Below are 25,123 nucleotides of genomic sequence, written 5' to 3'. Positions count from 1 at the left end.
ATTTTCTATGTAGTTGTGTGTTGTGACCTTACTTGTTTTATCGTATTGACTACTATCTTCTCTAAGATCTGCTCGAGATTTATCTCCGATAGGTAAGATATAAAAAGTAATCACAAAGCTCTTCGTCTCATTCTTTGTGACTCCACAATAACTTGTTATACTACCATATAGTTAAGTTATTGTGAGGTGATTGATATTTCTAGGATGTTCTTTGGGAATATAAGACCGGATTACCAATTGGTTCCTGTTCACCTTGATTTATTAAAAGACAGAACAAAACTTCATAGGTATTTCTCTGGAGACATATTTATCTATCAAAATAGACATATCTATGTGAGACAGATTTGTTTTTCAAGTCTTCGACTTCGGGTCGTAGCAACTCTTAGTCGTGGGTGAGATCAGCTAAGGGAATCAAGTGCGTAGAGTCCTGCTGGGATTCAGAAACGTAAGGAACGCGGCTGTACCTTAATTGGTGTGAGACTTGGTTAGGGCTCAAGTACATTCCAGTCCGAAGTTAACTTGTAGTGTACTAGTGTCTGTAGCGTCTTAATACAGTGTGGTGTTCAAATCTAGACTAGGTCATGGGGTTTTTCTACGTTTGCGGTTTCCTCGTTAATAAAACTTCTGGTGCCTGTGTTATTTCTTTTCCGCATTATATTTGTTTATATAATTGAAATATCACAGGTTGTGTGTAGTTCAATCAATTGGTAAATACGACCTTTGGATTGAAATTGATTGACACTTGAATATTGGTTTTTGATACCGTTCAAGTTATTTTTCATATCAATCATGCTCACATATTTCTATCTGTCCGATTGCAGATTGTATTGAGAAATTGAGATATAACTCTTGGATGTTTTTCCTTGATTGAGTCTGACTGTCTAGTTGATTCTCTTGGAATTATATTGGAGTTCGTTGATACAGATTGTCGAACGAAATATTGGGTCTGGTTGTTAGACCCCCGATTTTTTAATAAGATCCCTGAACTCTACCTGGATCTCCATGATCTTTATCTCTCCTGCTAAAAAATAACTCCAACTGAGATTAAAGACTATCTTTAGATACTATTTGAAGAGCAAGACTATCAACCTTGTCACTTAAGGAATTCATCTATAACTACATGCATCGATCTGTAATTTTTTATTTTAGGATTTTTTACCTAATTCCTTGCAAGTCGGATCTCATGTCCCTCCCATGATGAATTAGAACGGCTCTGATACCAATTGTAATCTTAGTACACTTCACGATCAGATTTGAGAAATTACGCTAAGAACTAAGAACTACGGCTAATGTAATTATTATTGGTAACTCTCTCGGACACGGTAAAATATTCTTTCACAATAAATATCACTCAAACCTTAATTAACGCTATCTGACTACTCCTCACGTGGTTAGTATGGCGACGACAACTAAAAGATTATCTTAGCCAACTCGTTCGATTTTATACAAGCCAAAATAGATAAGGGCTATCTTTACTAAGGCACCCTCAATTACGATGACCAACTAACTGAAATTACATGACAACATCACTAATGTCACGTAGTTCAATACTATGCATCTTCTTTTTTGGGACACGCATATTGGTGCAATACTGACCTGTCCTTCGAAATTCATCAAATCGATGCATTCTTGATTTAGCAACACAGACACAATTATGCCTCCGCATCATGAAGTTTTATCGAGTAGGCAACATGGAATAATAATATCTTCGCATCATCAACATGATTTATCGTCTAAGCTTTATAACTTAAAGATGCATTTCCCCTTAATACACCCTCAACCAACACCTTCACTCTATATGTCTTATTGACATTGCTGCAAATATCTAAATTTGGGAGTTGAGTGTCATGTATCAAGTACCACCAGCTTCTGAGGCAATGAATTTCAAGATGCGTCATTATAATGCATATCCAGTTTTCAGTCAATGCCTAAATTGTAAAAATGCACCATAATGACGCATCTTAGCTCTTGGACATCATTCCATTTTCCTTCTGCACCATATTGGTGGAATTCCAGTTATTATCCAACATGCCATGAATACCCATCACAAGCTTGAGATGAAGATTCGTCTCATTCCATAACACGTCCTACAGTATGTGTCATGCGAAAAATACGGGTGTTATACACTATACCTTTTAAATAACTTCGTCCCGAAGTTCAAAATAAAAACTATCATGGACAAGCTTCATCAGTTTGGATTTTGTGAGCATATGTCACATACCAAGATGCTCAAATATCGCATACGGCTTCAAAATTATTATGACATGAACATCGATTAGGACCTTCTGAGCATATATCTCATACTGCATACTCATAAATCCGAAAAAAATGTTTACAGTACTACCAAGAATATTGATTTAGATCCCTAAGCATATACCACATAACACTCAGAAATTCCTAAATTTCATGGTGGTAAAGTTAAAAATTTTGCAAGGGTCGTCGAATAAAACAAAAATTCTTATTAACACAGTATTATGAGGACCAAATTCTAATACCAGAGAAGTCAGATGCAAGCCACCATCCCTGACAGTCTTCTTGGTTGCAACTAATATAGTGTGAGATAGTCGGCACTATAATACACAGTGTTCCAAATGGGTGGAATGAAAAGCCCTCATGCCTGTCATTGATCCAAAGGGTCTTCCAGGTCACCCAACTATCTGGTGGGTCTCCTATTAAGGCCTAACAAACTCATGGGGCTCGGTAAAGTCTATCTAGATTTGTAAATTAACTCGAACAGAAATTACAAATTGGCTTCACGCGCAAGAATTGGCTACCCTTCCAACTGATTCCTTTACCTTTCAATGAAAACTTTGTAGTAACATTATAAACACAGTAACAAGTCCAACACGGACAATTCTTAGTATTGTTTCAGGACTTGCTCTGATATCAGCTACGACGGACCGGAAAATTCTGCCTCCTGCATCACGCTCAGCAGGCCTAAACTCCACAGTGAGTCACTCTAATATAGTAAATCGGGTAGTATAACTTCATTTCTCACCATTCAAATACACGTAGATTTTCCTTTCTTATAAATGCTTTACAAGCATGATGCCTTAACGTAGTTCTATTGGTAGCTCCATATTTTTCCAAACCCTTGTTCAGCAAAAGGTACAAAGCCATAAAGGCCAATAATAATACATTGTACACGTATCACAATATCGCAAGCTCTGTCCAGGCATACAGAATACTTTTGACTTGTATATATGCCATTGAAAGCCTATTTTCAGTTTTCTTACTCCGCTTCGACATTAGGCTGGATGCATACACTGGTCTTGCTCATGAGAAGGGTACATCATCCAAGCTCAACCTGTTCTCGACATGCATCGTCCTTATGATGCAAGTGACTCATGCAACCTTCCCTAACTTGCTATTTGGTTATCTTCCGTTCTTGGCCATGCCCAATTTGCAATAAGTACAAGCCAATATTGTATAATTTAACTATAAATATGAGCATACAGTTAATGGACTTCAACTACCTTATCAAATAATTTGTTGTCTCGCACGCGGAGCATATATATGATATGAGTTACCAAAGTGTCACAATCATCTCTCAGTTAGATGTTATGAGTGGACTAAGTACTTGGATTTTCGCAAGAGATACACAAGATTGTGCATCATTGATGTCACTTAGTTGGAAACTACACATCCTCTTGTTCGGGCATGTAATTTGATACAGTACTGACCTTTTATTCGGATTAAATCAAAATGATGCATTTTTGGTTTAACAACGCAGCAACAATGATGCTTAGGCATCATGAATTTTTATCTAGCAATAAACACAACATAATAATGCATCATAAGATATGCTTTACCTGCTAGGATTTATAGCTTAAAGATGATTTTCCCCTTGATGAACCTTCAACCAATACCTCCTCCTTAAATATGTGTTATTAACATTTCAACAAATATAAATTTGGGAGTTAAGCGCCATGTACTAAGTACCACCTGTTTGTTGTCAAGGAAATCTTTTCCTTAACCTTATTAGTTCTTTAATAAATAAAAACACCACATGTTTCCCCGACAAAGAATTTTGAAAAATGATGCATCATTATGATCCATTTCCAGTTTTGGGCCAATGCAAAAATGCACAATAATGATACATTAGCTATTGGCCAACATCTCATTTATGTGATGCACCATAATGGTGCAATTTAAGTTCTTTGAAAACATGCTCTAAATGTGCAAAATGAGCTTAAGGTGAAGCTTCATCTCATTAAATGACGCGTTATAAACTATGCATCATGCAAAAAATATGGGTGATATACTTCACCTTTTGAATTTTGGGGTGAATATCTCTTTACTGCTGCGTTTCTTATTAATAAGTTGCTTATACATGCACCGGTAAGAAGTTTCCACATGAGATGCTTCAAAACTCATCCAAACTATTCATTTACCCGAGTTTCGGGTATCCATGCATTCCTATACTTTTATCAAAAAAAATAATATTATGATCGTGCTCTTCCATGCATTTTTCTTGATTATCTTTATAGTTATGGACGATATCTTGATTTCCCACTAACAATAAGATTATTTTTTGTGATATGTCATTTGACGAATCAACATTTCCTTGCGTTGATGTCAAAACCACTGTTTCTAAAACACTATCTTTTATTCAAAAAAGGAAAAAATTGATTTTTTTTTGTATATGCTCATTGATGCTTCAGCTTAAAATTGTACTAACACCACCTCAGTTGCTATAATTTTTCCTATTTTAAACCTCCACAATAATAGTTTACCACACTCCCAAAGTCTACCTAAACTATCATCATCTTCAACCAATCACTGACATTTTCCTTATACTGATATTGCATGGGACATCAACATATTCATACTCGGGATATGTATGCGGTACCATATTATGACTGGGGGTACGTAATTCTAGCAGAAATGTTTCTAGCCCTCGATACAACAAGTATTGAAAAGAAAATCTCCAATGTTTTATGGGGCATCCCGATTGAGTGTTTTTGTTTTAATAAACATGGCCATATACTTATTTAGGAGTTTACTTTTAAAATGTGTGGTATACCTACTTCCGGATTTACCAACTAAAACTTATTGACAACCAAAGAAGAGTTCCGCTTATATACAAGTATGTCAAGGATAAGTGGGTCTAGAGCAATGTGACGATGGTATGATGTCCGTTTTACTATTAGGTATCATAAAATGACAAGAAACTCCAAAATGTTGGTTCATCCTTACCAAGATTTTGCAGAACCTGAAGGGCAACAAGTTTATGATTAATCAATACATAGAGTCATTCTATTCAGTCTGTCTTCGAGGAAAGGTTTTTGGTATTTGGGGGGGACAAAAATGGTACCCCCATCCCCCCGGGGCACCTCACCTGAAAATATTTTGAAAGGATGCGACAAACATGTTGGGTATGTATATCAGTATCTCAAATGGTACAACAAAATTGCACAACAGATAATTGGTGTTGTGGATATGTATATTTGTAGGTTTGGTCTACCAGTATTAGTGCGACTTAGTTGTGATAATTCAATTATTGCTAGCAAGCCGCCTCCAGAAAAACTGTGCTCAATGGAATACTGGAAGATGGAGCTTCTTCATCTTCCTCATCCATTTTTCCAGAAATACAAAGGGATTTACTAAGTATAACTTCACAAAAAGAGGGTACCATGATCCTAGTAGTTTCAACAGCTACAGATCGTACTTATTCTTATTACAGTGTACATACCACTGTAGAAAAATTGAGGGCTCAATCTAAAGATTAACCTAACAAATGATAACTCTACACTTTGAGGTAGTTAACAAATGGAAGGCGGAAAACATGTTGTTTGGATTGAGATCATCAACATTTAATCCTCCTGTTGATGGTGGTTTTTAGTTCAAGACTATAATTGTAAAACTAGTATTTAAATCGCTGTCACCCTGCAAGGGGTAAAGCTATTTGAAGAGTGACGAGTGCAAAAAACCCTCCTCGCTCATTGAGAAATTCAATATATATATGAAATTCACTCAGAATGGTACGCGTATTAGCAATCCCAAATATTCTGTGATTCCATTTTTTCCAGCATTACCAACTAATGCATGACTTGCCTAGTATTTGTATATGCTATGTTCCCGGCCGAACTCTCATTATTGACATGACATGACGATTAAGTGTTCACTCTCAGCAGAGTAGCATGAATCTCCCGAAGTGCCGGTATTGAGATCTGCATGGAAGTACTCACACAAGCTGCATCACTCTCTGAACAAAGAGAATTTTGTATCGACGCGCTTTTAAGATAGCTCGATCGAACACACTTAAATTCCTTAAGGAAAATCTAGACTGTTAATATCAGTCTCAAAAATAATCACAGCCGCACGATTTGGCCGCGCGATTCAATAGGCCTAGCCTGCTCCTAACGGAATTAGGCAATCATCACGATGACCACCGGCGGGCCCACTAACTTCCTAGACGAACGGTTTTCATCTAATACATCCATAGCGCTTTGAACGATCAACCCTAACATGGGTGATCGCGCTTTTTAAGAAGAGCTCAAACTAGCTGAGACCGACCAAAGCGGTCTCAAATGCATCACATCCGTCCAACTTTACCAGCCTAGTTGGACGGCTTAGATCTTCCCTCGAATGATCGAAAGGGTATTACTGTGATCACCAATGACCTAACTACATTCTTGGTCGATTGACCTGCCCACTGTAAACTAGAAACGCGTTGATCACACGCCCAAAGAAGGGTGATCGCGCAACCTTTAAAACCATAAATTCAATAAGTGGTGTTATACAACTGCCGCAAATCAATCGTGTCCGTCCAACTTCGCCAGCCTAGTTGGACGACTTAGATTGCATTTCAAACGATCAAGGAAATGCCAACGCGTTCACCATCGAACCAACTCCACACGTGGTCGATCGACTTGCTCATAGCAAGACCAAAGCGCATCAAATCGTCGGCCCAAAGTAGGGTGAACGCGCTGTTCGGAAACCCTAAAAAACGCTTTGCAGCAACACACTTCTGTCACAAATTGATCGTGGCCACTCATCTTCTCCAGCCGATTTGTGTGGCTTAGATCCGATTTTAGATGACCCAGGAGATGTCAACACACTCACTAGAGGCTCATCTTCACACATGCCCAATCGGCCCTTTCGAATCAACGCCCAGTGCTTTGATTCGACTAGCCAAAATAGGGATGGTTGCATGACCCCTAGACCCTAAATTATATCAACGGCGGCAAACATTTGTCGCAAACCATCTCGTTCGTCCAACTTCGCTAGCTTGGTCGGACGGCTTGGATCAAATATTAGGCGATCAATGAGATACCTCAATGATCACTGGCCACCTCTCTCTCATTGGGAGTGATCGACCAAATGGCTTCTCATCCATGCGACCCTCATACGGTCACCCAAAGGTGGTCGGACATGCTGCTATTTTAAGATGCTCAAATCCGCGACTTATTCAATCAATCTCTAAAACAACGATGCTTCATGCACATCGATTATTTTGAGCTGCTTGCTTAAAAACGATGTTTCACATGCATTGAATACATACGATATTTTATGAATATTGGCCTCATAAAAAACTTAGTTTTTTAACCTAATAGCGCCATACGCTATTCTCTGCAGCAAGTCCCACGACTTGACCCACTTACTCGAGACATCAAACGTGTCACAAACTGGGGGATACTTACTGGGGTATTGGTATGGAGGTTTACAGCGTGCGGCGTGCAACGCGCCCATTACGAGAACGTGTCAGGAAAGGACGAACGGTTAACAACGATGAGAGTAGTAGATGAAGGCGTGACCACGTGATGATCACCACCTCTTACACAACCCCACTACTCCACTACTTGATCTTCTCCACTTCCTACGAGATCAAGGTTGCGCTCAAATGACTTGTATAAATAGGTTTTCAACCTTTTTTGACAGGAAGAAGAGAACACAAGTGTTATCAACACAAGTAGCCAGAAACCATTTTCTGATACAAGTCATAAAATAGCCATACCTAATTCAACATTCTGATCTCAAACACCTTCTTCGCTTCCTCCCTAAGATCAACCCTTCTCCTTCACCTTGTGACCGAATTGAATCTGATACGACCATTTCTTGGTTTATGCCAGAGTCTTACAGATTGATCTTTCGAATCTAAAAGTACTCCCGTGCAGTGCATTTGTTTAGGGTTTGAATTCGTTTCTCATCAACACACCCCAAATTTACCAAAAACAGCAGAATCAGTTTTTACGCTCAAACACCTCCTATGACAAAGACACAATACTGTGTATTTCAATTCTAGACGAGATTATTAGGACCAAGGGTTCATCTCTTGAACGATAATGAGGCTTATAACTCCCCCCCCCCCCCCACACACACACACATCCTTCTGCTTCAACTTTTCCACTTTCCTCTTCTGCTTTCAACCTTATCCTGTTACTTTTCAACCTTACGACGAAGAACATACGACGAATTTCTTATATATGTTATCCGGTAGACATATTGGGTCTTAGACCCTAGAACCAGAATGACATGGACAACATTAGAATGTATTTATGATAACTTTTTATTTCTAATGTATTCTATTTTAAAATGCTTAGAAGCTTCATAAAAATGCTTTTTCAAGCAATCCTACTGGAAATTCCTTGGATAGCTGAGCACCAGTAAATCTCCCAGATGAAAGGACCATAAAGCCGCGTGGAGACACAAGAAGACGTGACTACTTCTTAGAAGAATGCAACGGCTTCTCTGGAGATCCGGATGGAGCAACCGCCTTTTCTGCAAACACCACAAGTGTTGTATGGAGCAATCCAGAAATGCCTCAAAGGGTCCACACCCAGAAAGACAAAGTGAAGATTCGCGTAGCTGTTGTTCCAGTATGGAGATAGTCGACAACAAATCTCAACACCATTGGAATTATAGGGAGACACCTGCAGAGATCACAAAAGAAAAGATCCAGAACATGGCGTAATTCCAAGAATTCGTACATCTACAACAACAAAGGAGGCTTGAACCATCTTCAAACCATCATAAAGGGTTCGCCTATTATGTCAACCCGGAAAACAGCGAGACACTCCCTTAGGTGTGACACCTCTGATCACCGGAGCCAGAGCCGTTGCTGCCACCAATATTTCTTCGAGTATAACGCCCCCGGTCGTTACTAGAGCTACCGCCACTTCCCCATCAGGACGAGAGAACGTAGGAGCCATAGGAGGCCAACCCCCTATCACCATTGTTTATTTAATGGAAAGACGAGAAGTTATCGTTAAGGCTCATACAGACATGGCTACAACTCAGAAAGAGATACTCACTTTCCTCAAGACCCTAATGAAGCGACTACCACAAGAGCCCTGTCAGCCCATAAAACCAATGAGGAGTACTTTCAACACTTTTGGCGCAAGCGCTTCAACAGGGCGTGCATTCATAGATGAAGAAATTCGTGTTGCTCCTGAGCGCTCAAGGGAAAGGAATCAGCCGTCCAATTTCATCACGCGTGGGGATCTAGAACGACTTCTCCAGCATCAAGGCAAGGAAAATCCGGTATACCTGCACCAGCAACAACCTCCTTATCCTCGTGATGTGCAAAGATTTCCTCTTCCGAGAGGATACTCTTCTCCTCAATTTTCCCTTTATGACGGAACTGGTAATGCTCGTGAACACATCTCTCGTTTTCTGGAGTCATTAGGAGAGCACGAATACAATCATGTCCTCCGCCTGAAAGAGTTCTCAAAGTCACTTACTGGGGGAGAGTACACCTGGTACAACAACGTTTCACCAAACAGCGTATCCAACTGGTGTGAGATGGTAACCGCCTTCAACAAGAAGTATTTCTTCGTATCCGAGCAAATCACCTTTTCAGATTTGGGGAGAATGTTCCAACGAAACAATGAGCATCCAAATGATTATGTCAAGAGGTTCAAATTCCATGCACTGGATTGTCACGATCCAAATATGATTGAACAAGGATTGGTGGAATTATGCATTAATAGGATGGTACCCATCTATCGTGCTATGCTGAAGAATCTGCAATTTCGGACATCCTCTGAACTTCGTGAAGCTGTTAAGCGCTTAGCTACAACGGCACATGCCCTGATAGAAAGAACCAAGCCTTCCAGGAATGAAGAGCTTCATGACATTTGTAGAAGCATACATCCCACCAACAGGCAATACGACCTTCAGCCTTCTGTAAGCAGTTTCATTGAAGAAGCAAGAGGAAAACCACCGAGATACAACATCTTGCGCGTCCAAAACTGCCAACTCCAATTCCAGTACCACATGCACGACTGTCACAATTATAAAACAACGTCCAAGACATAGACTTGTCGGCAACAACATCAGTGAGAGACGCTTTCAGAATTTCGTCTCCCATAGAAGGAGTAGTTGCATTACCGAAGGATGTCGCACCTGAGACTTAAGAGGTACATACAGACTCTCCATGTCAAGAGCTTCATCATATTTGCATAACATGTTAGTTAAGTCATTCGCATGAGGGAACTTCTCTGCTCCTCAAAGTCACGATCCAAAGATGATAAAGACAAAGGAGTGTAACTGGGGACTGCTCAGCACTATCCATCTCAAAGATGCTGAATTTAGAGAGATGCAAGCACGCTATCGTTATGATTCCAGGATGTCCAAAGATGAGAACATACTCAAGAGAGCATATGTATTGTCAAAAACCAGCGATATGCCTGGACATCTATGAAACACAACGTAGACGCAAAAACGGCCTCATGATCAGCAACTCGTACGATCCTCATCGACATTGGGTTCAACTCCAACTCTCTCCCAAATTATTTCTTCAAAGACCCAGCGTGACAGCATCTATCAAGTTGAAAGCTCAATAGATACTTGTGGGAAAGGGACTGTCTCCCTCTTCTCCATTCCATGAGGAAACATTAAGGAAGCTATCGGTTCCTTCTCCTTCTAATAACGAGACGATCTCTACCATTATATGAAGACTGCCAAGTTCGTGCAAGTAGATACCATGCCTCTCCCTGCCAGTCTCTTCTGATCACAGCTGCTGCCAAGAATCGTTGTTACTCGCTAGAGCTTCACCATAGCAACAACCACTACGGACATAGGTAATCCGAACTTCTGCATATTTTGCATTCCCATGGAGAAGTAATAGAGTCACCACACGGATGCAAAAGGGTGATACCCTCATCATGGTCAACCCATCGACCATACGGGATAGAACCACGTGAACTTGGGACTGAGGCTCAGCGTGAAATTCCTTCGCCGTCAGTCAAGGACTTCTTCAACACAAAAGAGACGGTCAATCAAGAAGCATGTAATTTGCAAAGGAAAATCAAACTGAAGGTTGGTCGAATCCTTAACCATTATTGTTATCTCCCCTATTTCGAATTACTGGAAGAGATCGTTGCATGCGTCGAGATGTTACAATAGAAACGGTATTCTTTCCCATGAGGAGAAAACATGACTTGCCGGCTAGCACTATTTGTGTGTCGTCTTCCCATCTGCCATATCGTATCGCCTCAGAAGAATGGTAAGAACTCATTTTTCGAAATAAAGGGTGAAGGGAGCCCTCACTGGAGTTCGCTCCAGAAGCCGCTTCAACGCTCTCTCCAGAAGAATCCGCTCCAACGCACGCTCCAGAGGCCGCTTCAACGCACTCTTTCTCCCGAAGACGCATCAGCACTCTCTCCCGAAGCCACTTCATAGGTCGAAGCCGCTTCAACACCTTACTAGTAAATGCAATGGAAGTACGTCTTTCAAGAGAAAATAAGCTCGGGATAATTACACCTGGGGACCGCCAGCACATGATGCCTTCACGTCCCTTAACCGATTTATTTCTAATATCAGCAATCATCACTGTTGAGCTTTACGAGCCGCAGAAAATTCTCAACATGAAGACGTACATGTGCATCAAATACTCCAGAGTACAAATCGGATATGTTTTCACGTGTCCATCCACGCCATCGAATCTGAAGTGTAACTGGGGACTGCTCATCGCATCTCATTCCATACAACCATCCAAGATTCAGAAGACGGTTCAAAAGATGTCGCTTGAAGGAAGTCCTTAAAGATTCGCGGCACAACGTCCATTCTTCTACATACCTAGCTGGCACGCCACAGATCTTCAAGAAGCGTGTAGCCTACAAGGGGAATATCAAAGAAAAGAATGGGAGAGCTCAGATTGCAGAATCATGTACATAGGCTCTACTCTAACCTTACCGAGGAGAGCTACGTCTAAAGTTTCAAGACATTGGGGGATCTTTCTAAGAATTTGGATTTCTTAGTCGGGAGATTTCATTCATTCATCCAACTGGAAACATAAAATCATAAAAGCATCATGAATAAAGGATTATTATTCGATCAAGCCCTGGCTCTAACCGCAGGCTACTAAACATCAAAGAAGTGTCGTCAACGCCAGGGCCAATGGAGCCTTCACTAGAGTCCTCTATAGGAGTTGCTTCAACATCCTCTCGATGCGCTTCAGCACCCTTCTCGGAAGCTGCATCAACGTTCTCTTAGGGAGATGCTTTAATTGCTTCAGCAGCCTTTTAAGGAAATTCCTCATGACAAGGCTTGTCCACATCAGAGTCGAGGATTATGACATCGTCATGAATAAGCCAGGAAAGCTTGGACACGCTCTCGAAGGATAATAAGATGTACAAGGAACTTGGAATGCAGTTTGAGATCCCAACCAACAGTATGCCTAATCTACCTGAGGCCAACCGACATCATGTTAGGGGAACGCTTACCTGGACGCCTCTTAAACGTGACATGTTCCAAGGACATGCCGACCCATATCTCCTGGTAACATCTAACTTTGTCTCGTAAGTTTTACCTTTATTTGTCACCATCTAGTGCTTACCCCGCAATAGTGTAACTATTACGTGCTAAACAGGGGACTTAATGTTGATGGTGGTTTTTAGTTCAAGGCTATAATTGTAAAACCAGTTTTTAATGCTCTGTCACCCTGCAAGGGGTAAAGCCATTTGAAGAGTGACGAGTGCAAAAAACCCTCCTCGCTCATTGAGCAATTCAATATATATATATATATATATATATATGAAATTCACTCAGAATGGTGCACGTATTAGCAATCCCAAATATTCTGTGAATTCTATTTTTGCCAGCATTACCAACTAATGCATGACTTGCCTAGTATTTTTATATGCTATGTTCCTAGTTGAATTCTCATTATTGACATGACATGACGATTAAGTGTTCACTCTCAGCAGAGTAGCATGAATCTCCCGAAGTGCCAGTATTGAGATCTTCATGGAAGTACTCACACAGGCTGCATCACTCTCTGAACAAAGAGAATTTTGTATCGACGCGCTTTTAAGATATATCGATCGAACAAGCTTAAATTCCTTAAGGAAAATCTAGACTGTTAATATCAGTCTCAAAAATAATCACAGCCGCACGATTTGGCCGCGCGATTCAATAGGCCTAGCCTGCTCCTAACGGAATTAGGCAATCATCACGATGACTACCGGTGGGCCCACTAACTCCCTAGATGAACGGTTTTCATCTAATACATCCATAGCGCTTCGAACGATCAACCCTAACATGGGTGATCGCGCTGTTTAAGAAGAGCTCAAACGAACTGAGACCGACCAAAGCGGTCTCAAATGCATCACATTCGTCCAACTTTGCCAGCCTAGTTGGACGGCGTAGATCTTCCCTCGAACGATCGAAAGGGTACTAATATGATCACCAACGACCTAACTACATTCTTGGTCGATCGACCTGCCCACTGCAAACCAGAAACGCGTTGAATCACGCGCCCAATGATATACCTCAATGATCACTGGCCACCTCTCTCTCACAGGGAGAGATCGACCAAATGGTGTCTCATCCATGCGGCCCTCAAACGGTCACCCAAAGGTGGTCGGGTATGTTGTTATTTTAAGACGCTCAAATCCGCGACTTATTCAATCAATCTCTAAAACAATGATGCTTCATGCACATCGATTATTTTGAGATGCTTGCTTAAAAATGATGCTTCACATGCATTGAGTACATACGATATTTTATGAATATCGGCCTCATAAACAACTTAGTTATTTAACCTAATAGCACCATACGCTATTCTTTACAGCAAGTCCCACGACTTGACCCACTTAATCGAGACATCAAATGTGTCACAAACTGGGGGATACTTACTGGGGTATTGGTCTGGCGATTTACAGCGTGCGGCGTGCAACGCGCCCATTACGAGAACGTGTCAGGAAAGGACGAATGGTTAACAACGATGAGAGTAGTGGATGAAGGCGTGACCACGTGATGATCACCACCTCTTACACAACCCCACTACTCCACTACTTGATCTTCTCCACTTCCTACGAGATCAAGGTTGCGCTCAAATGACTTGTATAAATAGGTTTTCAACCTATTTCGACAGGAAGAAGAGAACACAAGTGTTATCAACACAAGTAGCTAGAAACCATTTTCTGATACAAGTCATAAAACAGCCATACCTAATTCAATATTCTGATCTCAAACACCTTCTTCGCTTCCTCCCTAAGATCAACCCTTCTCCTTCACCTTGTGACTGAATTAAATCTGGAACGGCCATTTCTTGGTTTAGGCCAGAGTCTTACAGATTGATCTCTCGAATCTAAAAGTACTCCCATGCAGTGCATTTGTTTAGGGTTTGAATTCGTTTCTCATCAACACACCCCAAATTTACTAAAAACAGCAGAATCTGTTTTTACCCTCAAACACCTCCTATGATAAAGACACAATACTGTGTATTTCAATTCTAGACGAGATTATTAGGACCAAGGGTTCATCTCTTGAACGATAATGAGGCTTATACTTTTCCACTTCCAATCCCCCCCCCCCCCCCCACCACACACACACATCCTTTCGCTTCAACTTTTCCACTTTCCTCTTCTGCTTTCAACCTTCTTCTGCTACTTTTCAACCTTACGACGAACAAGATACGGCGAATTTCTTATATGTTAGCCGGTAGACATATTGGGTTTAGCCCCTAGAACCAGAATGACGGGGACAACATTAGAATGTATTTATGATAGTTTTTTATTTCTAATGTATTCTATTTTAATTAATGAAACGATTGCTTTTATTTGAAATCAAATTAGCTATTACATTTAACAGGGACGAAGGGAAGGCCACTTGCACCCACCAAATTTTGAATTGCAATAAAAAACGTCTTGGATTTTTGTAATTTCCATGCACTATGGGTGAAAATAATAACGAAAATATTAAAATTTGCATATTAACGGGTTCAAAATGTAAGCCGATCACCCAAATCTTCATTATTCTTTTCTAACCGCTAAACTTTCTTCAGGAAAAACTAAATAAAACAAATGATAATGGACCAAAAGACACTGGTACGAGAATTCAGGGGCCGCAACCATCGTCGTTGGAATGAAACACGAAATATTCACGTTATTCTGGCATGTAATGTTGTTGTTTCCTGCTATTGGCAATCCGTCTCACCTCTCGTTTTTGATCGATTTACTTGCATGGTTAAAGTTAATTCGTTCATTAAATTATTAATTATTTGAAAATGATGGTTTACGCACCGCGCCATCTAAGATTTTCGATGCCATTGAAAACTTTGCATGAAGCTTCTGCCAGAAATTCACACTCGTTGGTGCTGCACCAGCTGAGATTGTTATACCAAGTTTCTGCAAATAGATGAATCTTCATTTAAAGTATACTTGGGAGCAGGAAATCGAGGTTGAGTATTCATTGAAGAGATCAGAAAATGCTAAATTGAAATTAGGAAAGATTTAATATGAAATTTGAAGTGCAGAGAACATATAATGAATTGGACAAAATGATTTATATTTATAAGTAATTCAAAGCAAACCATGGGATGTAGCCGTTTGAACAACGCAAGTATGGTCACGCGGCCAAAGTTGGTCTTTAAACGACAGAACTTATGTCATGCAATAGATATTACATCACGATGTACATACGATCAGATTTATTGGTTTGGTCATCCGTTTTTGCATTTCGTACATCACATAATGGTATCAAATACATAAGATTTGCCCTAAGGAGGGATGATAATAGGCAAAATGGAGCGGCCGGTAATAGAGGCTGACAGTCCCCGGCAACAAAGCAAAAAAGTTTGGGAACAAAATCCAAGCTTAATGAAATGGGAAATGGGACCCACAAAAACCTTTTGAGAAATCACATCGGAGCGTCAAAGGTGGAGCGGTTTCACATCCAACGCATAGAGAATAAAGGTCTCCAACGTATATTTTCCCCAACGGTCAAAAATCTCGAACAGTTCCCCTCAGATCTATCTATTTTTTACTCCTCCCACCATCTTCTATCGAGAAATCATACAGAAACTAAAAATCAAACAACTCCTTCATCCAATCTCCTTCTCTTGCTCTAAGCAATATGCTTCAATGCCCAGAAAACGTTAACCTTCCTGATCTTCAAATATGGAACAACGCCGCTTTTGATAACAATTCATCATCCATTAAAGAGGGTTCATGTTGTTCTCTGCAAAAACCCAACTTAGGTAATGGATCAAAATCTTTGAAATTAGATTCTATCAAAGAAAATATCACTCTTTTATCCTGTAAATCTCCCGTTCGTAGTAAATCCCCCTTATCTGTAAAGCCACTTCATCCAAATGGTGCCCTAGAAAACTCATCTCAACAAAAGAAGCCGCTAAAACTTTTATTCAAACAAGGGCTTCTTCCGCAACCACCTTCCCCAAGAATTTCCAAAACAGAGAATGATGAGAGTAAAATCTATGCAGAGATTGAAAGCATTGAAGCCGAAATTAGTCGATTGTCATCCAAATTAGAATCGCTTCGGCTTGAAAAGGCAGCGCTGAAACAGAAATCAAAGAATTCTGTTGTTTTTCAGAAGGAATTGCAAAAGACTTCTTCTTTAACGGCTAATTCAAGAATCAGGCAACGAGGGTTTAGTCTTGGGCCATCAGAAATTTTGGGTATGAGATCACAGAATACAGGTAAACCAGAAAAAACTCCTATTCAATCTACACTAAATCGTCGAAAATCTTGTTTCTTTAAGCTTCCCGAAATTACTGAAGAGAAGGGTTTAAAATTAAAGGGAGGGAAGAGTTATAGTTTAAGCCCTAAATCACGATTATCCAAGATACAATCGTCTAGACAAAGTCTTACAACGATTGGGTCGAAGAAATCAGAGAGAATTGGTAATGTAAATGTTTCTAGTATCCAACCAAAGAAACTTTTCCAAGAAGAAGCAAAATCAGTTACAGCCAAAAAGCCAATAAAACCTGGAAGGGTTATTGCAAGTAGATATAATCAAACTCCAACAACACAGTCTAAAGAAATTCGCAAGATGTCGTTACCGGGAATCAACAAGGACGTCAGTAAGGGGCTTGACAATAGACGTGCTACTATGGCAACAAATGTGTATGATGCAGGCTTTGTAAGAAATCAGAAAACGGTGAACAGGACTAAAACCCCATTGGCAATTCGAAATGAGGCATTGTGTGACAAGAATTCAGAGGATTTCCTGCGACCGTCAACATTGAAAATCGATGATTTGTTACCAAGGATCAGGACCCTTCGGTGCAAAAACGAGACCCCTCGGAATTCTGGACCTGCCAAGAAAGTTATCGATTTGGTAGGAAGAAAGTCATATTTTGGTGCTGAGGAGATTAATGTGGAGAGTTCAATTTTTCAGGCTCTGAGTTTTGATGCAGAAGAAGATGAATAGAGTATGTCAATTATAACCTCTCTTCTTGTTAAGCTTTTGTCTTCCAAATACTATAGAATTTTGTCTTGCATTCAAATTTCACGACTTAACTGCCTGTAAGTAAATTTGTTTGATTTTTTGATTGCTAGTGATAATGTATTCAAGTTCCAATCTATGGATCTATAATAATTGTGTGTGCAATATCATGATAAGATTTCTCTTGATATTATACTTCTACTTCTATTATTATTATTATTATTATTATTATTAGCTCAAACTGCAAAACAATTTCCGATGCAACAATAATATCCCACTTAGCTGCAGTAAATCCTAGTGAAGGAAATAATCCTTTTACTCCAGATTGACTCGCCAGAAAGCTGTGAAGTCAGAATTTGAGGAGATAAGATATGTCGTAACGAGATTCCTATGTCTCATTTACAAAACTTAGAAACCTGTCGAAATGGGCTTTCATATCTGTCACATGTTCTACTATATGGAGCCAATATAACAGAATAGACCGAACAGTAATAAGTTAACCATAAAGAAAGCATTCCCGTTTCAATACTCTGATCCTACCCACCAAGTGCACAAAACACTCAACCATAATAATTCAATTCATTCTTCTTCAATTCTTGAAAAGTAAGACCTTATTTAATTGGTCTTATCTTCATTCTTGATTCATCATGTTTACTGAGATATCATCACAAGAAAGTGATTAAAGTGCAGGGAATTGAAAATTTTCCCATGTTGAAGTTTCTGCGGTGTAACAAAGTTTCAAAGACAAGTAATTCAATATGCAGTCTTAATCTATCACTCTCTAGTTTTTGTTAGCTATTTAGAGACGGGGAGGTCCTATTGTCAAGCTTGCATCACTGGTCCCCTTATCATGTGCCATTGTGCCTCCACTAAAGCATCCAAAATTATCTTATCTAATTTTCAACTTCAAAACTCCCAAAAAATGAATCACTAGAATTCACTGACAGCAACCCCATTTTTTTTTCTTGAATTTCAAGTACATTATCTTTAAGCATCCTTAATAACAGAATTAAATTACATACACTTTTCGCTTTTGAACACGTTTTTTGGAGATTAAGAACTAATACAGGAGAAGAAAAGATTTTGTGCAAGAAGTAAATTGAAGAAAATGAAAAAGATTGAAACAAGGTTGTGAATTTAAATGTTATTATACCAAAATGAGGATCAAACTTTAAGATCTTAATATCCCGTTTAATATATTTCGAAATCTGTTGGTAGATAACTTTCTAAGAATTTTCTTGGCATCACTAACGTCGGTTTCTGCAAGTTTTTCCAAGTTCTTAAGATAATTGGAATGTGCAATCTTTTTTCGACCACTGTTGCAATTGGTTAATGACATTAAAATAGATAATAAGAACTTCTTGTTACCTGATTTTTCCTCCCCTGGATCAAGCAATTGCAGCATTCGGCTAATGTTACATTCTTCCTGTATTAGTTTCCTCCTATTCTTTGGGACTGAAATCATGCTGGACAGTACTTCAGAAGCCAATTCTCGAACTTCATGAGTTCTTGCATCAAGTAATCTTATAAACTCCGGCATAAAATTTGCATCCCCCATTGCCTTTTTAGTGTCTTCCGATATCCCGCAAAGACGAATTCCTACCTTTAATGCTGATTCTTGAACTGAAACTTCACTGCTTCGGAGAATGTAAAGAAGCCGATCAAGAAACCCATAGCCCATAAGTGAACTGAGAGAAGTACTAGAATTAAAACAGAAAATCTCAATTGCTCTTAATGCAATCTCTCGAGTTTTTGATGAGAAAGAAGCTTTTGGATCTAAAATTTGGACTAATGAATAAATTCCTCCTTCTCTGACAACAATTCGCCGAATGGATTCATCTCCAGAAGCCATTAACTGTAGAAATTCAATTGCATTTATTTGTAAAGATTCGTCCTTGGATCTCATCAATTTGACGAAAGCTGGAACTGCATCTTCCTCAATCATGAACCTTTTAATCTCCTCAACCCCAGCTAGATTTTTTAGAACTCCACAAGCTGGACTAATTATATCACTCTGATCACCATTATTAGTAGTACACATCTTCAAAAGGGCAGTAACTCCACCATGTGCAGAAACTAACCAAGCATTATCTGAATTCTCTGTCAGTTTCTGCAAAATCCTAGCAGCTCTTTCTTTCCCCAACTCACTTCCTGATTCCAAAACCCTAATCAAAGGTGCTACAGTTCCTGCTCCAACAAGAACACCTTTATACAAATCAAATCCTGCAATTGCAGATATTGTCTTCATTGACTCTTCTTGAATCTCTGTCTCAGTGAATTCAAGAAATTCCACTAAAATTCCAACGATTTCACCTGTATCAATCACAATCATCACATATTTCTCATCTTCCATTGTAACTTCACTCAAACCCTTCAAAGCTTGAATTTTCATATCTGAACCACCAACTTTCATCCTTGTTAACAAATCATTAACATAGAATTTCATATCATCTTTACTACAACCAAAACTAGGTTTAGAAACAACAATTGCAGAACCTAGGGTTAGATTTCCAGCATTATAAATACCTGTAAGTTTCTTTAAATGAGAATCAATTTGTGAACAAATTATATCAAGATCACTCTGCATAAGAAGTTTCCCGCTATAAGTAAGATTAATACATCGATTCGCAAGATCATAACTTTCATTAACTGTTACTAATATATCAGGAATCATTTCGGAGGACATAAAATTCTCACCAAATTCACAATTCTCAGCTGCTTTTAACCCAGAATTCAGTTCTTCTAGTTTGCCTCTTATCAATTGCCATTTCCCATGGAATACTTTAGTGGAATTAGAATGCGAAATCAACACAGATATTCGTCGAATTACGCTTGTAAGACTCGATTCTTCGTCGACGGCCACTGGTTCTTTCCCTTCTTCTTCACCCATTTCTGTGCTCATATGTTGAAAAGCTAAACTAAATTTTGTGCAAGTTGGGTCATCTTCTTTATATGTACCTCTAGTTAAATTTGCTAGTAGAAAACAAAAAGAAGCAAATTCTGGGTTTATTTTTGTTGAATTCTTTTTAGGTCCAGGTTAACTGAAAATCAAAGTGATGATCTTTAAGAAAAAGAAAGAAAAAAAATCAGAAAAGATTTCCTATTTATAAACTTACAATTATTACTGTGTTTACTTGATGAAAACACTGGATTTACTTTTGAGTACTTTTAGTAAGCGACTAGTAAAGTACAATGGAGAACATTTACTAGGGTTTAGATTTTCGGCAAAAGATTTTACAGTTGGGGAGGAATTAAAAAACTGATATTCGGTTGTTAGAAATGGCTCAGAAATCGGCTCCGATTCCGTTATTAAACAACCGCACATATTTAGGTGTTGTCATTTTTCTTTTCTGTTATGTGCAAGGGCCGGAGCCAAGAGTTCTGAAATGGGGTGCAAAAAATTACTTTGAGGTTACAAAAGAAAAATTAGGGGTGCAAATAAGTAATATTAGGCTTATAAATAGCAAAAAAAAAAAAAAAAAAAAAATTGTTCGGCTTGAATTAGGCTTTGGAGGCAGCTGGGCAAGGGTGCAAGTGCACACCCTTACAATGGGCTGGCTCCGCCGCTGGTGCCATGTCCATTTCTATTCGGTTTTATTATTGTGCCACGAGTTAAGGTGAGTTGCATATTGTGGAGGCAGGTAAAAATGACTATGTGATGGTCCAGATGATTGATTTGATCGGCCAAACCAGGTTGGTAGTTTATCGGTTAAATTAGAGCCAGGAGTCTATGGATCGGTCGAAAAAGACACATTTTAACCGCTATTCATGGGCTATAACTCTCTTTCTACCTATATAAGTATCCTCCCATCCACCGCTTAATAAACACAATTTCTATTTATTTCCTATTTTCACAAAAATTTATCAAATTTCTTCAATATATTACTTGTTTTCAGTCTTTTCAATCAAGATTTTCCTTTTCTTATGGATCCTAATTTGGAAAATGACGGAACGCACACATCTGCGCCAATCTTTTTCCAACAATAATTATCGTTTATGCAGCAGCTGGATCAAATGTTTGAAGATTCAGACGACGAAAGAACGATGACCAACGCCATGATACAGTTATATGTAGGGAAAATACCGCGAGCTTCAGAACCAAGAGCATTATTGACAAGATACACATGGAGATTTTGAGAGGAATGACATCAATACATGATGCGTTTAACAACAGATATGTGTATTCTGACGAAGATTTTCAACGTCACTTCCTCATGCCGCAACACTTGGTCATTAGGATTATTGGAGAGGTTTATCAGGTATAGCCTAATTTTAACTATCAATTTGGTGCCTGAAATATAGGAGGACATAGTCTTGAAAAAAAAGTCACTGCAACCCTAAAGATTTTAGGTTATGGTTTGTCAGCTTATGCCTATGATGAGTATATTCGTATGGGAAAAAACACATCATACGAAGATCTCAATATGTTTTGCGAAATTATAGTCAACCTTTTTGGCAAGGTCAGTATAAGGGTCACTACTCAAAACCAATTGTTATTGTGAAAGTGGAGGCTTCTTGTGATGGTTGGATTTGGCATGCTTTTTTCGAATTCACGGGTGAAAATAACGACGTTAATATTTTACATAAGTCATTTTTTTTGAAGAACTGAAATATGTACTTTCTCCAACTGAAAATTTCACCATCAACGACAATGACTATAACATGAGATATTTTCTGGCCGACGAAATTTATCCAACCAATAAAAATGAATAGGGTTATCCTCACCTACATCATTATGCATAATATGGGAATCTAGGAAAGCCAATGAGATACCAATTGGACAAGTTATGCAAATAAAAATTTGAGGTAATATTTTTAACCTGGTTAGGATTGCCCGCAAGAGAGTACATAAAGCTAGAAAAGAGACTTCAAAACAAAGGTTTATATTTAAGACTAAGGAAGGATCTCACTGCGCACAATTGGACTAACTTCGGAAGAAGAAACCCTCACAGGATTTAGTTTTTTTTTTCTTTTTTTTTTTTTCATTTTTTAGGTATCATATTTCAATCATTTTATTTCAATTAATAATATGATTTCAGGTGATTTTCCTCTCGCGTGGTTAAAAGCTGAATAAAGCTCTCTTCTGAGCTTTTGTCCCCACCGGAACATATCTCGACCAAAAAGAACCTTTTGTTGTTTCACACCACCAATTTTTGGTATTTTCAAACCCACTTCTCTATCACATCGTGTAAAACCATAACTTATTTTTTTAAACCCTAACTTTACTTAGTATCACATTTTTTACCTCTGCCTCTTCTCCTTTGTTTTTTTTCTTTCTTTTTATATCACTTGTTCGTTAATCATCATATCCTGGTTGTTTATTCCTCTGCCTCTTCTCCTTTGTTTATCTTCTTTCTCTTTATATCACTTCTTCGTTAATCATCATATCCTGGTTGTTCATTGGTGATTTTGTTGTAATAATTATTTGTTTGTTTTGATTTTTGCAGGTACATTTACTAAAAAAAGATAAATTACTATTGGTAAACCCTAAATTTATAGGGTTTGAAAACAAGATTTGTATCGTTTTCCTTGGGTAAAATCTACAATTCCTTATTGATGAACCTATTTTTTACATTAATTCATCCATAGGTATCGTGTTGGAAACCTTTCAAATTTTTGCAAGGCATGTTGTTTTTCAGTGTAGTCTGAATTCGATATATCCAGAGATTCCAGACTACCGATAAGTTTTATGTTTTCAGGGTACATTCAAGGAGGTATTGCATGTATACTACATTGCAACGAGTTTGCAGAGTTCCTTCCAATAACTATGAAACTGAAATCCTAAGTGACGCGTTTTTTTTCTGGTGCGCAAACACAGGTATGCTTTTGACACTCAATATTCCTTTTATATGTCTTTATGTGTGCTTTTCCTTTCAGTTATTTTATAAATCCTATAACATCTATGTTGCAGGTAATATACAGTTTATATAGTATAGGTGACAATACAATGGAGGAGTTTTATATAGTATAGGTGATAATACAATGGAGGAGTTTGTGCAATGGAATCATCATCAATTGAGTTCCATAAAGATTTTATCATCTTTAGTTGACTGCCATGTAGTTGCAATAATAATCTCATAAGCAACTCGAGGTAATGAACTCTCATGTTTACTTTGTTCAGTTACATCTTTAGTTTGCATTGTTTGTCAATCATATTATCATCCACAATCATTATACCGCCGGTTCGTTTCGAGTGCTATTGACAAAAAGACACGAGATAGAGTTAATGAGATCGCGGGTTTCCATTAAGCTATATAGATTATTTAGTTAACTGATCATGTTTGGATCATGTGTCCTTGAATTGTTTGAGTTTCTTTGATTGTTGATCAATTTCGGATCATGGGCTCCGGAAATATTAATTTTATTTTTGTCGATATATTGATTTGCAATGACGGAAATATAGCATTCGTTCAATAGTGAGGAAGCTTCAAAGACGAGGACATAAACTGCCTACAACAGAAGAGGGAATCATATTTGAAACTGATTTACTGGGATATGTACACAATCCTCTTTACTAAAGTTTGTCCAAACAGTTTCAATGCTTTTTTAACTAAAAAACTAATGCAATGAAAATGTTTTTGTTATAATTTATTTATAACATAAAACGGGACATGTCACATGCATTAGATTGAGATATGGTATATTTAGTTTGGATGGACTTAAGTGGCAAAATTCGAAGTAATTTTTATTTTCGTTTTACTCTTTATCTTTGTGGATTTTGTTTAAAAGTTTGTGTAACAAATTTTGATTATAAGATAAAAATAATTGATTGGCATCATGATGCAGTAGGGCATCATTCCGGTCTGGGTGTGGCCATTGAAGCTGAAGACTTTCAACGTCAACTTCACATTTTTTATTCTTATGTTAACGACGAATACAGAGTCACGTCGTTAACTTAGAAAATTAAAGTCACGTCGCATACTTAGAAAATTGAATGTCTTCGTGGTGGACATGCTGATGGTGCTGTTAAGGAAGATAAAGCTTGGTTCTTGGCTGTTTAGATATTAGTGTGTAAAAATTGATGTTTTCGTTGTTCGGGAATATACTGAACCTAAGTTACTCTTTGCAGAAGTAAATATTTAGGCCCATGTAGCGCACGGGCGCAAATACTAGTTAATATAGTTTGATTTATTTAATTTGAATTAAACAAACGTTGAAATTTAAAGTAAGGATCACACTGGGAAAGAAAACAAATAAACATACGAAGGATTACATTGAATTTAAAACTAAAGATGCATTAAAATCAGACTAACTACTACAACCAGAATTCAAAACTAATAACTAAACTAGTGCAATGACATTATTTTATCTTCATCTAAGGCGTTATCCTTATCAGAACCAATGTCAACTGTCGTTGGGCGTAATCATGCCTTCTCTGCTTGAGTTTCATCAAATTCATCTTGCAAGAGTCGTATTTGTGCAGCATTCATTCTTTATATGTCCATTCCCAGGATGCCTCTCATGTGCATTAAAAATAAATTTTTCA

The 25,123-nt window shown here is 38.4% G+C and overlaps 3 protein-coding genes across 4 annotated transcripts; 2 read left to right on the top strand and 1 right to left on the bottom strand.

Moving 5' to 3' along the window:
• The first annotated feature begins 16,305 nt into the window (after positions 1–16,305).
• Positions 16,306–17,622, top strand: LOC113315699. The gene has a single exon (XM_026563956.1). It carries the CDS (start codon positions 16,306–16,308, stop codon positions 17,620–17,622), a length of 1,317 nt encoding a protein of 438 aa, XP_026419741.1.
• Positions 17,623–18,614: 992 nt separating this feature from the next.
• LOC113318870 (vacuolar protein 8-like) lies at positions 18,615–20,727 on the bottom strand. The gene has a single exon (XM_026567149.1). It carries the CDS (start codon positions 20,537–20,539, stop codon positions 18,809–18,811), a length of 1,731 nt encoding a protein of 576 aa, XP_026422934.1. The 5' UTR covers positions 20,540–20,727; the 3' UTR covers positions 18,615–18,808.
• Positions 20,728–21,497: 770 nt separating this feature from the next.
• Positions 21,498–24,577, top strand: LOC113317593. Of its 2 annotated transcripts, XR_003343678.1 has the most exons (5): positions 21,498–21,896; positions 23,085–23,170; positions 23,337–23,455; positions 23,549–23,728; positions 24,424–24,577. XR_003343678.1 is itself a non-coding variant. In XM_026565758.1 (4 exons), exons 1-4 carry the CDS (start codon positions 21,762–21,764, stop codon positions 23,566–23,568), a joined length of 360 nt encoding a protein of 119 aa, XP_026421543.1. In that variant the 5' UTR covers positions 21,498–21,761; the 3' UTR covers positions 23,569–24,157. The 2 variants fall into 2 exon arrangements, 1 of the variants encoding a protein (XP_026421543.1); XM_026565758.1 differs by lacking the exon at positions 24,424–24,577 and having other exon boundaries at positions 23,549–24,157.
• The last annotated feature ends 546 nt before the right edge of the window (positions 24,578–25,123 follow it).

The sequence above is a fragment of the Papaver somniferum genome, chromosome 10 (assembly GCF_003573695.1).
Source record: "Papaver somniferum cultivar HN1 chromosome 10, ASM357369v1, whole genome shotgun sequence".
Lineage (NCBI taxonomy): Eukaryota > Viridiplantae > Streptophyta > Magnoliopsida > Ranunculales > Papaveraceae > Papaver > Papaver somniferum.
The sequence above is the reverse complement of the archived record's forward strand: the minus strand, read 5'-3'. Positions and strand labels throughout refer to the sequence as shown.